The sequence below is a fragment of the Brachyhypopomus gauderio genome, chromosome 3 (assembly GCF_052324685.1).
Source record: "Brachyhypopomus gauderio isolate BG-103 chromosome 3, BGAUD_0.2, whole genome shotgun sequence".
NCBI classification, from domain to species: domain Eukaryota; kingdom Metazoa; phylum Chordata; class Actinopteri; order Gymnotiformes; family Hypopomidae; genus Brachyhypopomus; species Brachyhypopomus gauderio.
In genome coordinates, this window is record NC_135213.1 from 20,834,887 (window position 1) to 20,850,200 (window position 15,314).

The 15,314-nt window shown below is 41.2% G+C and overlaps 3 protein-coding genes across 7 annotated transcripts in view; 2 read left to right on the forward strand and 1 right to left on the reverse strand.

The window, feature by feature from the left end:
- The first annotated feature begins 10 nt into the window (after positions 1 to 10).
- Positions 11 to 3,030, forward strand: ankrd22 (ankyrin repeat domain 22). Of its 2 annotated transcripts, none has more exons than XM_077000231.1 (6): positions 11 to 312; positions 1,233 to 1,424; positions 1,583 to 1,690; positions 1,908 to 1,985; positions 2,069 to 2,167; positions 2,359 to 3,030. In XM_077000231.1, the coding sequence occupies exons 1-6, from the start codon at positions 286 to 288 to the stop codon at positions 2,434 to 2,436; spliced, it is 582 nt and encodes a 193-aa protein (XP_076856346.1). In that variant the 5' UTR covers positions 11 to 285; the 3' UTR covers positions 2,437 to 3,030. The 2 variants fall into 2 exon arrangements, with proteins under 2 accessions (XP_076856346.1, XP_076856347.1); XM_077000232.1 differs by lacking the exon at positions 11 to 312 and adding an exon at positions 342 to 816.
- On the reverse strand, positions 1,866 to 11,010 carry lipf (lipase, gastric). Of its 2 annotated transcripts, none has more exons than XM_077000224.1 (11): positions 10,992 to 11,009; positions 10,462 to 10,572; positions 9,720 to 9,832; positions 8,081 to 8,198; positions 5,896 to 6,094; positions 5,547 to 5,656; positions 5,143 to 5,279; positions 4,885 to 5,031; positions 4,649 to 4,720; positions 3,674 to 3,742; positions 1,866 to 3,450 (listed from the first exon to the last, which is right to left on the reverse strand). In XM_077000224.1, the coding sequence occupies exons 3-11, from the start codon at positions 9,828 to 9,830 to the stop codon at positions 3,217 to 3,219; spliced, it is 1,197 nt and encodes a 398-aa protein (XP_076856339.1). In that variant the 5' UTR covers positions 9,831 to 9,832; positions 10,462 to 10,572; positions 10,992 to 11,009; the 3' UTR covers positions 1,866 to 3,216. The 2 variants fall into 2 exon arrangements, with proteins under 2 accessions (XP_076856339.1, XP_076856340.1); XM_077000225.1 differs by having other exon boundaries at positions 3,244 to 3,430; positions 10,992 to 11,010.
- Positions 10,864 to 15,314, forward strand: part of rnls (renalase, FAD-dependent amine oxidase) — a 28,318-nt gene continuing 23,867 nt past the window's right edge. For all 3 annotated transcript variants that reach the window (XM_077000227.1, XM_077000228.1, XM_077000230.1), the window contains exons 1-4: positions 10,864 to 11,074; positions 11,670 to 11,775; positions 11,921 to 12,066; positions 14,050 to 14,208. In XM_077000227.1, coding sequence (XP_076856342.1) covers positions 10,957 to 11,074; positions 11,670 to 11,775; positions 11,921 to 12,066; positions 14,050 to 14,208 — 529 coding nt within the window. In that variant the 5' untranslated portion in view covers positions 10,864 to 10,956. The remainder of the gene's footprint in view (positions 11,075 to 11,669; positions 11,776 to 11,920; positions 12,067 to 14,049; positions 14,209 to 15,314) is intronic.

Sequence of the window (15,314 nt, forward strand, 5' to 3'; positions counted from 1 at the left end):
GGTAGACCAGACCACACCCTCCTACTGGTGCAATTTTCCTGTTCCGTTTTGTTGACGAAGATTGATTGCGACACTGTTAGAAACTGTTGTGGCCGTTACAACGGCGATGAAAAAGCAGTGATGGTTTTTGAATCTCTCTTAAAGAAAGAGACAGTTTTTGCTTCGCTACAAGGACAGGACACTAGCTATAAACTATAACCTTGTTCAGAGAACATTTGGGTACAGGAGGACTCGCGTACTTTTTTTTGCGAATATTACTTAATTTGGGCGTTGCAGTAGATCATCATGGGTATAACGTATTCCTATTCTGAGGTTTGTACGCATTAAAATACTATTTGTGCTAGATAAAATGTCATGGATTACATAGGTTCGTAGCAAATTTATTTTTTTAATAGTTAGTGTAACCTCTTCAGTGCAGCCCATTCATCACTAATCCTGCACTTATTTACATACTAACATCATATGTCACTTGTATGTAGTTTGTGTGCTTTTCGCTGACTGGGTTCTAATGGTATCCTTAAACTCCTAATGTACTAGCATATGTTTCCCTGTAGACAACAAATCACTAGGCCTATTGTGAAGTCGCGGAAAAGAGCGTCTGCTAAAATACCGTAAACGTACATGTTTGAAAATCTTCAGTCTTAACATTTGCGCTGCTTTTGTGTTCCTTATCGAGAATTGCGTAAGTATTTGACCTTAGCCATCACTGTCTCCCCACCTCCCCTACCATGTCTAACAGCAAACGCCCTAATAGAAGGCAAATATTGGCAGAGCAGCGTTTTCTTTAGTTTGCAAGACTGTGGCAGTGGAACGATGGTAACGTTTGACTAATGTTCTTTAAAGTTTTGACATATACCGAGACGTCGACCCTATAAATCCAGTTTAAACTGTATGCAGTTCTCTATAATAAAACCTTTTACAGTTGTAGAAGCATTCTTATAGAAAACATAGCCTACTGTAATTCGGAAGGAGATAGAAATTCGCATTATATCGCACTGATCTTGACGTGTATACGGAAACCGCATATTTCAGATTCTGTTCATCTACTTGCCTACTCATACATGTAACCGGTCTTGCTTCTTAGGAAATCCAGCATTCTTCACATGTAGTATAATTATACTCTGCTTGCTTTTGTGGATTGTTTTAATCCAATGCATGGACACATTATCTGACTGTTATGGAATGGAGTACACATTTATTGGGGTGACTTTGATTACCCTCCTCTACCATAGGCCATTTGCCAGGCAGCTTACACTGGCGACGTTCACCAGGTGCATCAGCTCCTGAAAGCAGATGTCAACAATTTAAATGTCCAGGACGAGGTTTTCGGGGACACACCAGTCATCGCTGCCTGTAGGGCAGGAAATCTCAGGACTGTTAAATACCTTTTAGATCAAAAAGCTGACGTATCAGTAAGAAACAAGGTATGTGTGAAGTCTATGTGACTTGTCTCTGAAATCTATGTTTTATGTCATTTTAAGTGTATCCTAAATATTGTCTAATGACAATATTTATGCATAGTTATGCATGTTTCAAGTCTGTTCACATGGTGTAATGACATGTTCTGCTAAATCTTCTATAGAAAAAACGGACTTGCTTGCACTATGTTGCAAAAAAGACATTCACCTTCTATGACTACCTCATGATTGTTGTTCTCATGCCCATCTTGTTGATCGGATATCTCATAATGGTACAGTATGCTTTTACTATCTATCACTTGACTACATTTGAGCAAACCTGCAGTTTTCCTAGGCAGGAACTTGTTAGAGATTGTGAAAGTATGAAAAATCGCCTTTAAAGCGAAAATAACTTATTCTTTTGCTGAAGCTACTTGTATTTCAGATGTGAAAACACTTCTCACTTCATCCTGGTGTACTCATGCTATCTGGTTTAATAATTTTTGACAGAAAAACATACAGAAGAAACACATTAACCTGATGAACCTGGTGTTAAGTAGCAGGGTAGAGATTGATGCAGTGGACTATGTAAGTAGGAAACTTTCCCTTGTGGATTAAGCATTCGGAGAAAGAAACGCTCCCAAACCAGTATTCTCCATGTGTTTGAACAGAAAGGAAACACAGCACTTCATTATGCATGCCTGAGCAAAAGTCATGGAATTGTTCCACTGTTACTGGAGAGAAAAGCAGACGTTTCAATAAAAAACAATGTAAGTTCTTCTTTCAAATACAAATGATTGAACTGCATAGTGTGTAGAGTGTATGGTATCTCGCAAGGCACCAGTAGTTGATTTAGTTCTTTTAAACATAAGGGTGCATGACTCTGTACATGACTGAAATCTGAAATAGTCCATTCTGAAAGTGAACACCCTAACAGTAAAGCCATTTTTGTTTGTTTCAGGATAATGAAACACCATTGGATATTGCAGAGAGACTAAAATTCCAAAAGCTTATCATACTTCTAAGAAAATCAAAATAGGAACTATGTAATTTTTTTGTCAAATGAAATCCAATTGTGTGTGCCAAACATCTCATCACCTCAGTGTATGTTGTGGCATAAATGTTTAATCATAATTGTTTCTGTATAAATAAACAATACTTTAGTTTCTGGAACACAAATGTTTTTTTCTTTAAGTTTTAAACAATTAAATCAAGATGTAAATAAAGTTGTATTGTGGGAAACTGAAATGCTATGTCTGGGAGCAGTTTACTATTCTCATGGTACCTAAAACATGATGAATGAGATTCCTCAGTCTACATTAAGCTTTTTGGGGTTCATTCAATTGATTAAAAAAATAATCAAATGAATATTTAAAAACATTTGTAAGAAATTATTCTATCAGTGCAATAGTATCATAAAACAAATTACAGAATACTAAAAGCAACTTGTTAAATATAATTTGATGCCAGTGACATTTACGGGGTACATCCTCTAGAGAAGAGATGTAATAGGCAATAAGGAAGTTAGTTTCATCTCATCGATTGATGACTGATCAAAGATACATTCATAAGAGACCACAGCTCACACACCTCACCTGTTCACAGCATCGTTAGTAAACAAATGTGTTTAAGACATATTAGAAATTCATAAGAACTAAAATATAAAACATCCCCTTGACTCTATTTTGGATATGGAGATCAAATCCTTGCCACTCCCCAATGTGGAATGCATGACAAAATGGGCCAAATGCAAGTGGTTGTTTTACAGGTTTGAAACGGCATCAGAATATTTGTTTGCATGCCTGCTGCAAATTAGTGTTCATACATGCTGCCTCATCAGTTTGACCAGGTCATAGAACATCTCCTGTGGTGCATCCATGCCCCAGATGAAGTCCAGGTGTTCCCAATGTTTGATTTGACGATGGTACACCAGATTGGGGATCTGTGTCAACAGCATGGCTATGTCCTGCGGGTCAGCCAGTGTGTCATGCCCACCAGACCACAGCGCCGTGGGCACCTTCATGTCCCGCACACTGTACACGAGAGGCGTGGACTGGTCAGGGATGAGAGGAGGGATGTATGAGACCCAATATCAACACTGAATGACTGTAATGGAGCTGTGTAGCACTGTGAACACCCACTTGTTGAAAACTAAAGGTTTTAGGTTTCAGAGAAGCATGGTATTGTGATGTGATAATATGCCTGGGAATATCTGCAATACATGTGTGTAACTGACAGAAAAATGCATATCTGAACAACAGGGTAATATTCCTTACCTGATTATAATGAGCCATATTGCCAGCTTTTCCATAATCAAATGCCATCAGTTTCCCACTTTTAACAGCCTGTTAAAGAAATTGTGCTTGAGTACATCTTGTCATCTTGTTTATTTAAACTGTGATAGAGAGAATGTGTACTATGAGAGGTGATGGTGTAATTGTTATTTAAGAATTATCTCAGAATCTCAGAATGATGAGAAGTGTGATTTGTATCTCTGTGTTAATTGTTTAAAGTACACTAAAAGAAAATTAATTTGCTGATAATTATTGCTATAGTCTCATAAAGCATCAGGGTTCATTTGAACTACTTAAAGGCAGCTGAGTATATTGAAGGTACAGTTTCCAATTCTTGAATAGTGTATTGTAATAATTAGTATATTAACAATTAATTGGCCAATTAAAGTTAGTAAATCTAATAAATACTCCTCTGAATGTCAAAATAGTGATGTCAGTAAAAAATATTTGTCTCAAATACCAACTACAGCAATATGACATCATTCATCATATTCACATATGATATGTTCACATATAAAGACTGTGAAAAGAGTTTCTGTCAACCTTTTTTAAACCATTGTTAAAAACAATAAAGGACCATGTCACTTTCAAATGGCATGAGGATCTAGCCTCCTCCACAGTCATTTGAGAGAAAGAGAAAAAAATACTAAAGTGAAAGATCATTTTGAAAAAAAAAAATCTGTGGAGGCAAGGCAGGAGGTGTGGGGCTGGGGTAATAGGGGTAACTCAGTGCAGGGTGTGGGTGGAAGGGTACATGGCGAACACAGCCAACCACATCATCCATGAGCTGAAGGCAATACCATTTTACCAGGGATTTACCATGTGTTGCTCTTTTCAATTCCTAATTTTTCCTCTCCAATTTTGGGAAATTTATGCATCGTCTTTTGTAAATTCTGAGGGGCATAAATTAAAGGGTAGGACGTGAATACGTGGGGAGATACAGTGTGCTGGGGCTACCTGAGACCAGTGCACCATGTTCTGCACAGAGGTTCCGGCTGGGCAGTGCGTCGTGTACACGGGTGTCCTGGACTGGGGAGAGAACGAAATTGACGATGACTTGATGGAAAGGAGATCGAATAGTGCTGAAGATGTTCAGATCAGGTTTATGGAAAACCATAGCAATCACTTACATAGGACTCACAAAATCCAAACTCTAAATTGTTCTTAGACCGAACTAGGATCGATTAACTTACCATGTTTAAGTTCTTTTCATCAAAACCACACAGGAGAAAGAATACGTTTCCACACAGCACACTGATTGGTTTCTTGCTACAGAATTTGGTAGCAAAAAACTTCAGGAGATAACTCTGTGGCAGAAAGTCTTTCCTTCCAAAAAGGTCCTGAGAAATGAAGCAAATATTTACAATGTGAAAAGTCACACAGAGACATGATCGCTGTAAGCTGTATTGTGGTGCTGAATGTGCTACATCCAATCACCAGCTCGTACTTACCCAAACAACAAAGTCTGGGAGGAGGGACAATTTGCTCATGGGGCTCTCTGTGAAGGTTACCGTAGCTACAGGAGCCAGAGCGAAAAACATCTTGATCTTTTTCGCCAGCTCTGGCATTGTGGAAAATGCCATAAAGGCTGAAGATATATAAAAATAACCGGGTCATGGATATGCCATAGGGTGATCACCATGGTAACAGTAATGTTTCTGGTCCATATCGTTCAACTTTAACCAAAATGTTTCTATAACAATACGTTTGCTAAAAATAAAAAGGACTTCCCTGACAGCAATCGTATCAGTTCCAGATGCAAAACACAACATTCACCTCTAGTACATTATAAACTGTAAGGTCCAATGCTCTGATCATTTTCCATAACCTGTGAGGTGAGATATGTGAACATTACCAATAGTGGTTCCCTGAGAGTGGCCAACATAGAAGATCTGCTCCTGGCCTGTGGTTTTTGTGATGAAGTTTATCACTGCTGGAAGGTCTTTTTTAGCCATCTCATCGTGGCTGCCATAGAAACAGACACACAACAGAAAGGGGAATAGCTGAGACCTTGACTTGCACAAAACATCGTTCAGATGAGTAGTAATCACAGTAAAGGGCAATTGTGTGGCTTTAAACTGGATGAAACAGGCTTTCAATGCTGCAAAAGCTATTATGGCACTCTCCTGACATTTCCACACTACTCAGGAAGTCTAAATCTTCCAAAAAAAAGATCTCCATCAGACAGTAAAATGGATGACTACCTAAACTCCCAGTACTGCTTTTGGTCAGGGTTGAGGCGGACATGTTTTCTTGACCAGGTGTTCCCACGACTGTTGCCCAGCCACACGTCGAAGCCTGCGTCGGCCAGGAAAAAACCGAGGCTGTTGTTGGGGAGGTTAGTTACCCAGTTACTGCCTGCAGCCAGGAGACCGTGCTGGAGAAACACCACAGGCTTGGGCTCTGGCACAAACAGGACAGGAGCAGAACAGGAAAATGAATACATGAATTTGACAGGACATGCCTTCCATCTAAGATTCCTAAGACCACCATGGAGAATGAGCGAGTTCCACTTGCAGCCAGCAGGGGGAGCGTGTACACCAGCTTTTGGTCAAAGCGTTTTACCCTGGGCAATTTCGCGTTTTCTTTTTTGGGAGCTTTATCGCTGATCTCCGTCAGAAACAGGATGTGAGCTGGTCCTCTTGGGAGCACAAACAGAGTCCGGCCTGATAGGATTGTTTTACTTCATACCAACCATTCTTTTAGCTCCACCCCCCCCCCCCCCCCTTTACCCCGCAACCCCAACTCACAGTGAGAGCAAGAAGAGTGGGGCTGAGGTTTTTGTACTTTATGTAACAGCTTGGTTATCCCAGAGGAGCAGAATGAGGGGGTGTTTTAACAAGAATTAGCCACAGAGTACAAAGTAACTGAAGTTCACTTCTGAGAAACAGCTGATTAAGACCTTCTTTCCAACTTTTCTGGCCTCAAAATGCATTCACTAAGCTTAAGAAATAATCAAACAAGCTAAAATTGTGAACTCTAAGTACATCACCGAATTCCAAATGGACATCAGCTATACTGAAGCACACCTGACTTAACCGTCACCTGACTTCATTTGTAATTAATGACTACTCTCATGCAGAATGTTTAGCAAAAAGGCCATTTAGATTCTCCCATGCTTCCCGGAGGCGAGCTGTGCTGTATCCCAAATGGCTTAGAGAACTGAAACAGCAGGAAATGAGATGCGTCCGCACCGCTGGGTCCCAGCACACTAAACACACTCACCGCTGCGACAACCCGCGCATGCCATCAGCTTACAAACACAGCTCCGCTTATTTATCACAGACCAGAATTCATTATTAGCATTGCCTCGCAGTTCATCCAGCACACAAAACTGTTTGAGGCCTCACTGGAATCACCTTTGGGACATGGACACACACACTTTCAGTAATCTCATACGTACTACGTGGCCTGTTTTTTATTAATTTCTTTTTTACTTTCATTTAATATTGAAAAAGGTGGCACATGGCCAAGGTTTCTAGCAGACCCTGAAGTCTTCCAGGAGTGGGATCTGTGTCAGCAGATTCACCCAGAAGTCTGACCTGCAGCTGCCAAACCTTCTACTCCAATGGTCTCTCCGTGGAATCAAGCTGTTCATTAGTGAAGAACAGAAGTTCTTCTTAAGAGAAAGATTATTTCCACCAGTGCTATTTTACACAAGCACGGACGCAGCCAGACTAAAATAACCATGACCGACCTGCGCTCAGCTTGATCAAACTCCCCTGCATCAGAACACTGAAACCTTTTAACCCGAGTCAAAAATGAAACACTCCTACATCACCACAGAGAAATCTCATCAAAAATATTCAGTGGCTCTCTTTAATACTGTAATCAACATTTCCTCTCTGCACATGCTTAAACACTAGCCATTAAACACCAGCCATTGATTAGCTGAACACACACATACGCACACACGCTTATTTGTCTCGACAGTAGCAGAAAGCCCAACACTTCCATATATTCTAATCTGACCTCTTCTTCTGTTGTAAGGATTTTGCATATACATGTATATGTGGTACGGAGGTGGCATGCGAGTCTCAAAAATGCAAAACTGAAAGAAAAAAAAAAACGTCCCTCAAAGCCAAGGTCAAGCGTGGGCTACAACTCTGGGTAAAAAGTGGTTTTATAACAGCACGAGAAATCCTCCCCTGCACACGGAATGGTGACTAATCCAAAAAGAAAAAAGAAAGGAAAGAAAAAGAGAGAAGCAGCACTCCTCTTTTCTGTTTCCTTGCTGTATGACTGATTCTAAATTGAGGAAGGCTGAGAATGTAGGAAACTGTATTTCTTTCTGATGAAATCTTTGCACTTTTACAGAGGAGCAGACCCCCCCACCACCACCACCACCACAACCACCACTACCACTACCACCCCCCAAACCGGTCTCACCATGCAGCGGTTTGCTTTTGATGCCGTGAGGGATCCTATTTATGGTCAGGATGTAGCCGTCCTCTGTGACCACCTCAAACTCCTCGGCCGGGTAGCCCCAGTGCCTGATGATCTCACTCTGTCACAGACACACACAGCAAATCAAACAGGAACAAAGTCCAACATGCCACGCATAGGCTGGTACAACAGCACACCGTATTAAGTGAGAAAATAAAATATTTAAGAGTAAAAATGGTCTCAGAAAGCTAACATAATATTTCCATGCTAAAACAAACATGACAACAAGATGCAAAATGTAATACTTCCTGTTGAAATTGCCCTTTTAACCTTTCTTATTTCAAACTGTCCTGACAGGACTGCTCATTTCAGAACATTAAACACTTGGCTCATAGATTAGTGTACAGCAGCTACAGGCCTAGGATCTCAGAACTCAACAAACACTTTTATCGGTTCACTGAAACACAGAACATGTGTTTGGAATCTGAAACCTGTCTAACAACATTTATGGAAGCATCAACTTACTCCTAGACAACTCTGGCTATCACCCTGTACTGTACATATACTGCAAAGGCATAAAACAAAGACGAGAGTCGAGCTGTTGTCTCTTACACAGAAAGATCAACAATCCGTCACTTCCAGAACACAATTACAGTCTCCCACTGCTCTACATATGAAAATCATTCTAATCTAAAACTTCAAAGAAACTGTGTGAGCTTGTTGGTTCCAGTCCTGCCATGCAATCTCCTCATACATAATTAAAGGCACCACAATTTCACACACACACACACACACACACACACACACACACACACACACACACACACACACACACACACACACACACACACACACACACACACACACACAGCCACCAGTCCGTACATTCAGCTTTAGGCCACTTAAGGATAAACCCATTTCTGCCTCACCATGGTTCTGTCAGTCTCTCTCTTTCATAAATTTGGTCCTGAGCTCGAAAAATGGCTGTGTGTGTGTTTTGGGGGTGAGGGCATGCCCCAAACACTTGTGTGAGACCAAGTGCAGGATGAAAGACTTTTAAAGACATTTAAAGCTTAAGCAAATATAATGCAGGCTACCTGTTCTGTGCTCCTGAGACTCTTTGACAGAATGGCTTATCTAATTTGGTTACCTTGATTTGCTATAAATTGATTACTGAACTGTGCAAATATTTAGGCAGTTATTGTGCCTTATCTAGCGGTTTTAAGGAACTGAACAGTACATTTGCTAGTTTCCTGCTACTATTTGCACATGTTTTTTGCAGTGTTTTAGCCAACAGCACCAGCTACTGGAATGTTTAAAAATACACGTATTTTCTCATAGAGAAATGAATGATAAATTGCAACTTTTGTAAACATTGTAGTTGACTAACGCAACATACTAACAGTGATGATAATGTGGGTTCTGTATGCAACAAAACGGAGGTTAGAGAGGGCCCACAATGAAGGCCACTGCTGACTTCAACTGGCCAGTTAGACTGCACAGCCACCAAAGCGACTGGAAATAATATTCAAAATAATTTGCTTATTTTGCTTATGTCAAGCATTTAGTGAATATTAAGATAAACGTTAATATAATTCTCTAGAGCCTTTCTTGCTGAGAATATTTGAAATAAACTACCTACAATATTCATATTCACTTCAGGGTCCAAGGCCGCCTTGATTTTAAATGGAGGCGCCCTCGCCTGCACCAGCCCCGAGGCAAACAGTCCCAGCGGTATCAGCAGCCACGACATCCCTGCGAAGGCACAACAGAAAAAAGGAGTGCACACACACACACACACACACACACACACACACACACACACACACACACACACACACACACGTTGATAGATACGTTAGATTGAATAGATACGTTGATCAATTAATCAGGAAGGCTCAAACTCACAAACCCTTCACCGTTACTTGATTAATATCGAATTCATGTATGGATGCAGAAATAACGCTCACAGCGTTTTCTACAGGTTAGGACGTGACGTCTTATCGTCACAGATTAAAGGTTTTAGATTAAATACATTTCTACTGAGTCTACTGAGTCTTTGTATCTATCATAGTTAAATTTATATAAAGGACATATGTTGGAGTAAATGTTGCAACAACATTCAGCGAATAGGTTGCGTACAACATAGCTATAACGCAAAAGCAGCACCAGTTATACATATTCACAGGCGGTACAACGTTACAGATGTGTACATTACTCAACTTTCCCCAATCATTTTGGAAGCTAGGCCAACAGCGACGAGCCTAAAGTGCAGATATGCTGCACATTCTTTAGTTTCTAACTATTCCGAATGAATAAACATGACTGCGTGAATAAATTACTATGAAAATGTATGAACTAAAATACTGATACCTGACCCTTACCTGCGTCCCAGCTGACAAGCCCCTGAGCAGCGTCCAGAAGTCATGTGAGACTCAAAGTATAAATCGGCACTATCTCCTCCCACCGCCCCCGGGCGTTACAAACCTATGACACTAAAGGCACGTGAACTGATCACATCACGTCAAGTGATTGCTACTTGTCATAATGATTTCATAGTCATGTAAATAACTTTTCTTTAAACAAAGGTTATCGGTGTTGCTCAATCGCACCATATTTACATACTGCATACTTTTTTTACTTTTACATTTTAAATGTCCATATGAAACGAACTGTATTTATGTTTGCCTTGAACACAGTTATGTGGGTATAAAACAAAAACAAAACACCAAGGGAAAGTTTTGGTTGGCCAACAAAAAAAAAAAAAAAAAACTTCACAACTCTTAAAGAGCCCAAGCGAGATTTAAAGAAACTGTTGCAAAATTTCTGGCAAACAAGCTAAACGCACCATTTTATGTTAGCTAATTTTATTATTCTAAATGTCACGAGTACTTATAGTTGGGTCTGGACTTACTGGGAGCATATGTGCGTGTCTACTACACCGGCAACTGTTCAATAAAGTTAAAATATCCGTCTGGGACAAGGCGAGTGGCGCAGGTTAGCACGCAAGCGTTGTTCTTTTCAGGAAATCGTCCTGGTTAGCTACGTTTGTTCTGGTTCCGTTTAAGATGCATTTGTATGGCCACTGTATTTGCAATATATATAAGGTTTTCCACCAGTGTATCAGAAAGATGCAAAGTTAAAACGTAAAAACATCAAAAACAGACAATATATTTGTATTCTCTGTGTACTTTTAGCCTACGTAGGCTATTCTCTCCAGTAATTACCTAGTGATGTTTTTTCTGCTTCACATAGAAGTGAACCCTTTTTCCTTTTGTCTTTTTTCTGTCTGATGTCTGCTTGACGGATCAGGCCCTTACTGTAAAGAGACCAGACCCCTACTTTTTAGGAGGTGGAAAATGTATTCTAACTTTTACTGAGGCACTAGTTTCAAACCACATGCATCATGTACAGAAATGTAACCACTTACAATAACAGGTAGCTAATTAATTAATACAGACAGTACCACACACTGTATGGAGCAAGATTTCTTTCCCTATAGACCTCAGACAGTAGGAATTACCAGTTACTTTGGAGGCAGATTTGTTATTTGTTTGAAAAGACATCCCTTTTTCATTTGTGTATATTACAGGAGGAAGAATGTCTACAAGCCAAAGTCCAAGCAACAGGTCTTGCACAGTTGATCTCGGTGCTCAGTACATTACTGCTACACCATATTATGCCAAAGTTCACAAAAGGTGGTACACCTCTGCAAAAACACCTACCAAACTATGCTGTGCCTGTGTGGTGTAAAAATCATGGTGGTAAAATATCATGCATGTCTCTCCGTCTTTCTTCTCATAGTTCCAAAGCATTGTTCTCACTCTTTATTTTCACTTTTAGTTTTTATGATGAACTCCTACTCTGTGGAATTCTCAAACCTCTTGAGGCCACAATAGAGGGCATGCTCTCTAATGCTAAGGGCAGTATTAACTATGTGACTCCCTCAGGAGTGTCGTCCATCGTCAAACACTACCTCAATGAATCAGGTAGGTTGTCTTTCACTTTTGGGTTTGCTTGTCAGTATTATGGCTGTATTAAGTAGCAATGTATCATTGCTTAAATACACACCTTCTGATTGGCACCCTCTAGTTTGAAAGGCACGAAATTCACAAACCACACAGGCTAACTCACACAGGCATAAACCACAGGCATAACATTCAAAGGTTTTCTGAAAGGCAGGCAAAGGACATTCAAAGGGAGTTTAACGAATAAAGGGCTTTCTAATATGTACACTACAACGTAGCTTCACTTCAAATACAGTGGTGTCTAAATCCCTGCCAGCATAGTCATGGTGCTCTAGTGTCTAGGGGCCCAGCATTGTCACTGTCAGCGAACTGATCAAAAGCTAAAATTAATAGCCAAATAACGATGAGTAAAATGATTAGTGGTGGTGACAACTAAACCAAAAATAATGCAAAATGTCTACCAGTAATTACATTAATTACATTACATCTGCAAATGTTATAATTCAGAATATAGAGAGTATAGTCATGTATTGCCCTGTGTTTTGCAATATTGTGTTATTATACCATTTCTGATATACAAAAATGTGGCTTGTTGTAACCTAGAAACCCTTTGGTTTTGAAATGATACATTTGTGGTTGTTTATTGGCTAAATGTTGTTGTGCTAGCAGATGTTTTTGCTTTGCTGTATGAAGACTGAAAGCGTGCAGGGGTCAGAGTGTTCCAAGAAGTTTGGCTGTTGCCACGAACATCTCCCTTCTTTTGAAATCTCTGTCCAGTTTCCTTTAGAGAGCAAAGGGCTTTTGGCAAGGCTGCGTATGTGGAGATCACAGAGGACATTTAGAGGTTTAAAACAGCTTTAGGGTAATCGCAAAAACCATCACAGTCACTACTGACTACATGACACCAAGGAGGGTCAAAGTGGCTCTTACAATGTCCATTCAAACTAGTGTAGTCGCACCATGACTGCTATGCCCTGATAGGGGCAATTGAAGGAGAATATCTTATAAGATGTGGTGGTGGTTAATTAACTAATATTTTTAGTCAATCGGTCATGTTACTCAGCTGCGCTGTCTATAAAGGTGCTGGAAAATGGGTGCCAGTGTTTTTGTTGCAGCTCTGAAGAAGTTTCATAGGATGAAGATGGAGTATTGTGAGGGTTATGCCTGTCTTACATCCTTACGTTTGTCGAGTGAGGGTGGAGTTAGTTTGGACCACAGTCACAATCCTTAAATTAAGTTAAATCCTACAGTCACAGTGTTTTTCATTAGTGCACATTAGTCCCTGTCATTCAAATCATATTATTTTGAAGTTTTGCAACCTTCCTTTTGACCATAAACATTGTGACTGAACTGCAGAGAGACCATAGATGCTCCAAAGTGTGTAAACATGCCTGAGTTTTATGACTGAAAGTTGACTCAGGCACTGTAGCATGAGAAGCACTTAAATAGATTGTTGAGTAATATCCAGTTCTTTAACTGGAGATAGTCATATCCATCTAACATCATAGTGTGTAGCTAAAAATATTGAGGACACCATCAAGGACATTATGAAACTGTAATGACTGTGCATGCTGATGGAACAGTCAGTTTATCGGATGACTGCATTGGCTGTAGACGTTTTGAGTTTAGGTGCGGTCCTCAGGGTTCAGATTACGAGGACTTTCATGAACATGCCAACACTTCACCTTCTGCCTCCTCACTCATGCAGGCCTCCCGTTGTGGTAGAGCCTTCCAAGCCTTGTGCAGGGCAAGGCGTGAATGAAATTCCAACCTCACAAAGATCCCAGCATGCTGTAGTGGTTTGCAGTCTGTTTCTACCACCCGAATAATAGAATAAAAAGAATGGTATAAAAAGAGATCACACCATTGCTTGTTTTGTCTTACATGCAGTCAGACTCTCTCTCTCTCTCTCTCTCTCTCACTCTCTCTCTATCTCTCTCTATCTCTATTTCTCCCACCCCTCCCGACATTTCTGGCTCTGCCTCTCTGCCCCTTCCCGAGCAGGGGCGGAGGTGCTGTTTGGCTGTCGCGTCACCCATGTTCGCTTGAAGGGGCCTGGCTGGGAGGTGTGCCGGCAGGGGGCCTCGCCGGAGGAGTTCGACGTGGTGGTTTTAACCATGCCCATCCCACAGATACTGCAGTTACAGGGAGACGTCCGCTCCAGTGAGTGTGTTATCCCACACGCGCTCATACATGACTGCAGTTAATCACAGCACAGGCAAGTGAGCCTTCACGCTCTTTAAAAATGTGACTTTACAAATGCCGTATTTCTTTGTTTTGTTTTGTTTTTTCACATGTGTGGTGTGCGGTGTTGTCACATGTGCTGTAGCACATTTTCACCACCGTGGTGAGACAAAGCACCTGTTCCTCCATGGCCGCTGGATCTGCAGTGGCAGCCTAAACCCATAATCCCACTCTCCTTCCTCGAGGAAGCTGGAGTCCATCACTCTCAGTGCCAGGACCACATATGGCATTTATCCTGTACGGCCCTAAGACTCCTGGATCGTTTCAGACACACTCCCTTCCTTCTCCTGACAGTCAGCTGACTGCCGTGTGGCCTGCTGAGAGCGAGCTGTCCTCCCCCCACCCCATACTCCCCCACCCCCCACCTCCCGCTCCTAGTGGGCTGCTGGCTCCTTTATCAGTGGACTCCGTCCGCCTGTCTGCACCCAGACACCTCGCTTTGGTGTTTGTGGTGTGAAGCCTTAAATCCGTCTGGTGAAACCGAAAAACCGAAGCCCCTAATGGGCAAACACAGAGGCGGAAGAGGTCTCTAGGGAGCGCGGGAGGTTTCGGGAGTTGGAGAATATGTACAGCTCGTAGTCAAAACGTCATTGGATCTGGGGTGGGGGTGCAGCAGGAAGTAGAGGCAGGGTTGCATGCTCACCAGAACGGCAACGCCACAGCCACTGAAAAATTCATGCAAAGTGGTCTGAACGGCTTTGTGGGGGCCTCGTCTGTGCCGTCACAGGGCACACGGTGTAGACTTTGGACGGCTACATGAATTTTGGAGAACTGAGGAAGTTAAATTGTTACAGGTCATTGAGAGATAATGGCTTAATTCTCTCCCCAAGTGCTCAGTCAGAACAGAGCCTGTAGGAACTGTTCATTCCTTAGAAATACAGGCATGGTGACCGGAAAACTCATACTTTATGGCAGTTTTTCCTAGTAGTTAAAAAACTAAAGTACATGCTGTTATTGCTCATTTTACCATAAGAAGCTTTGTGCATTCAGAACACAACAAAGCAGAGAAAGAGCAGTGATATTTT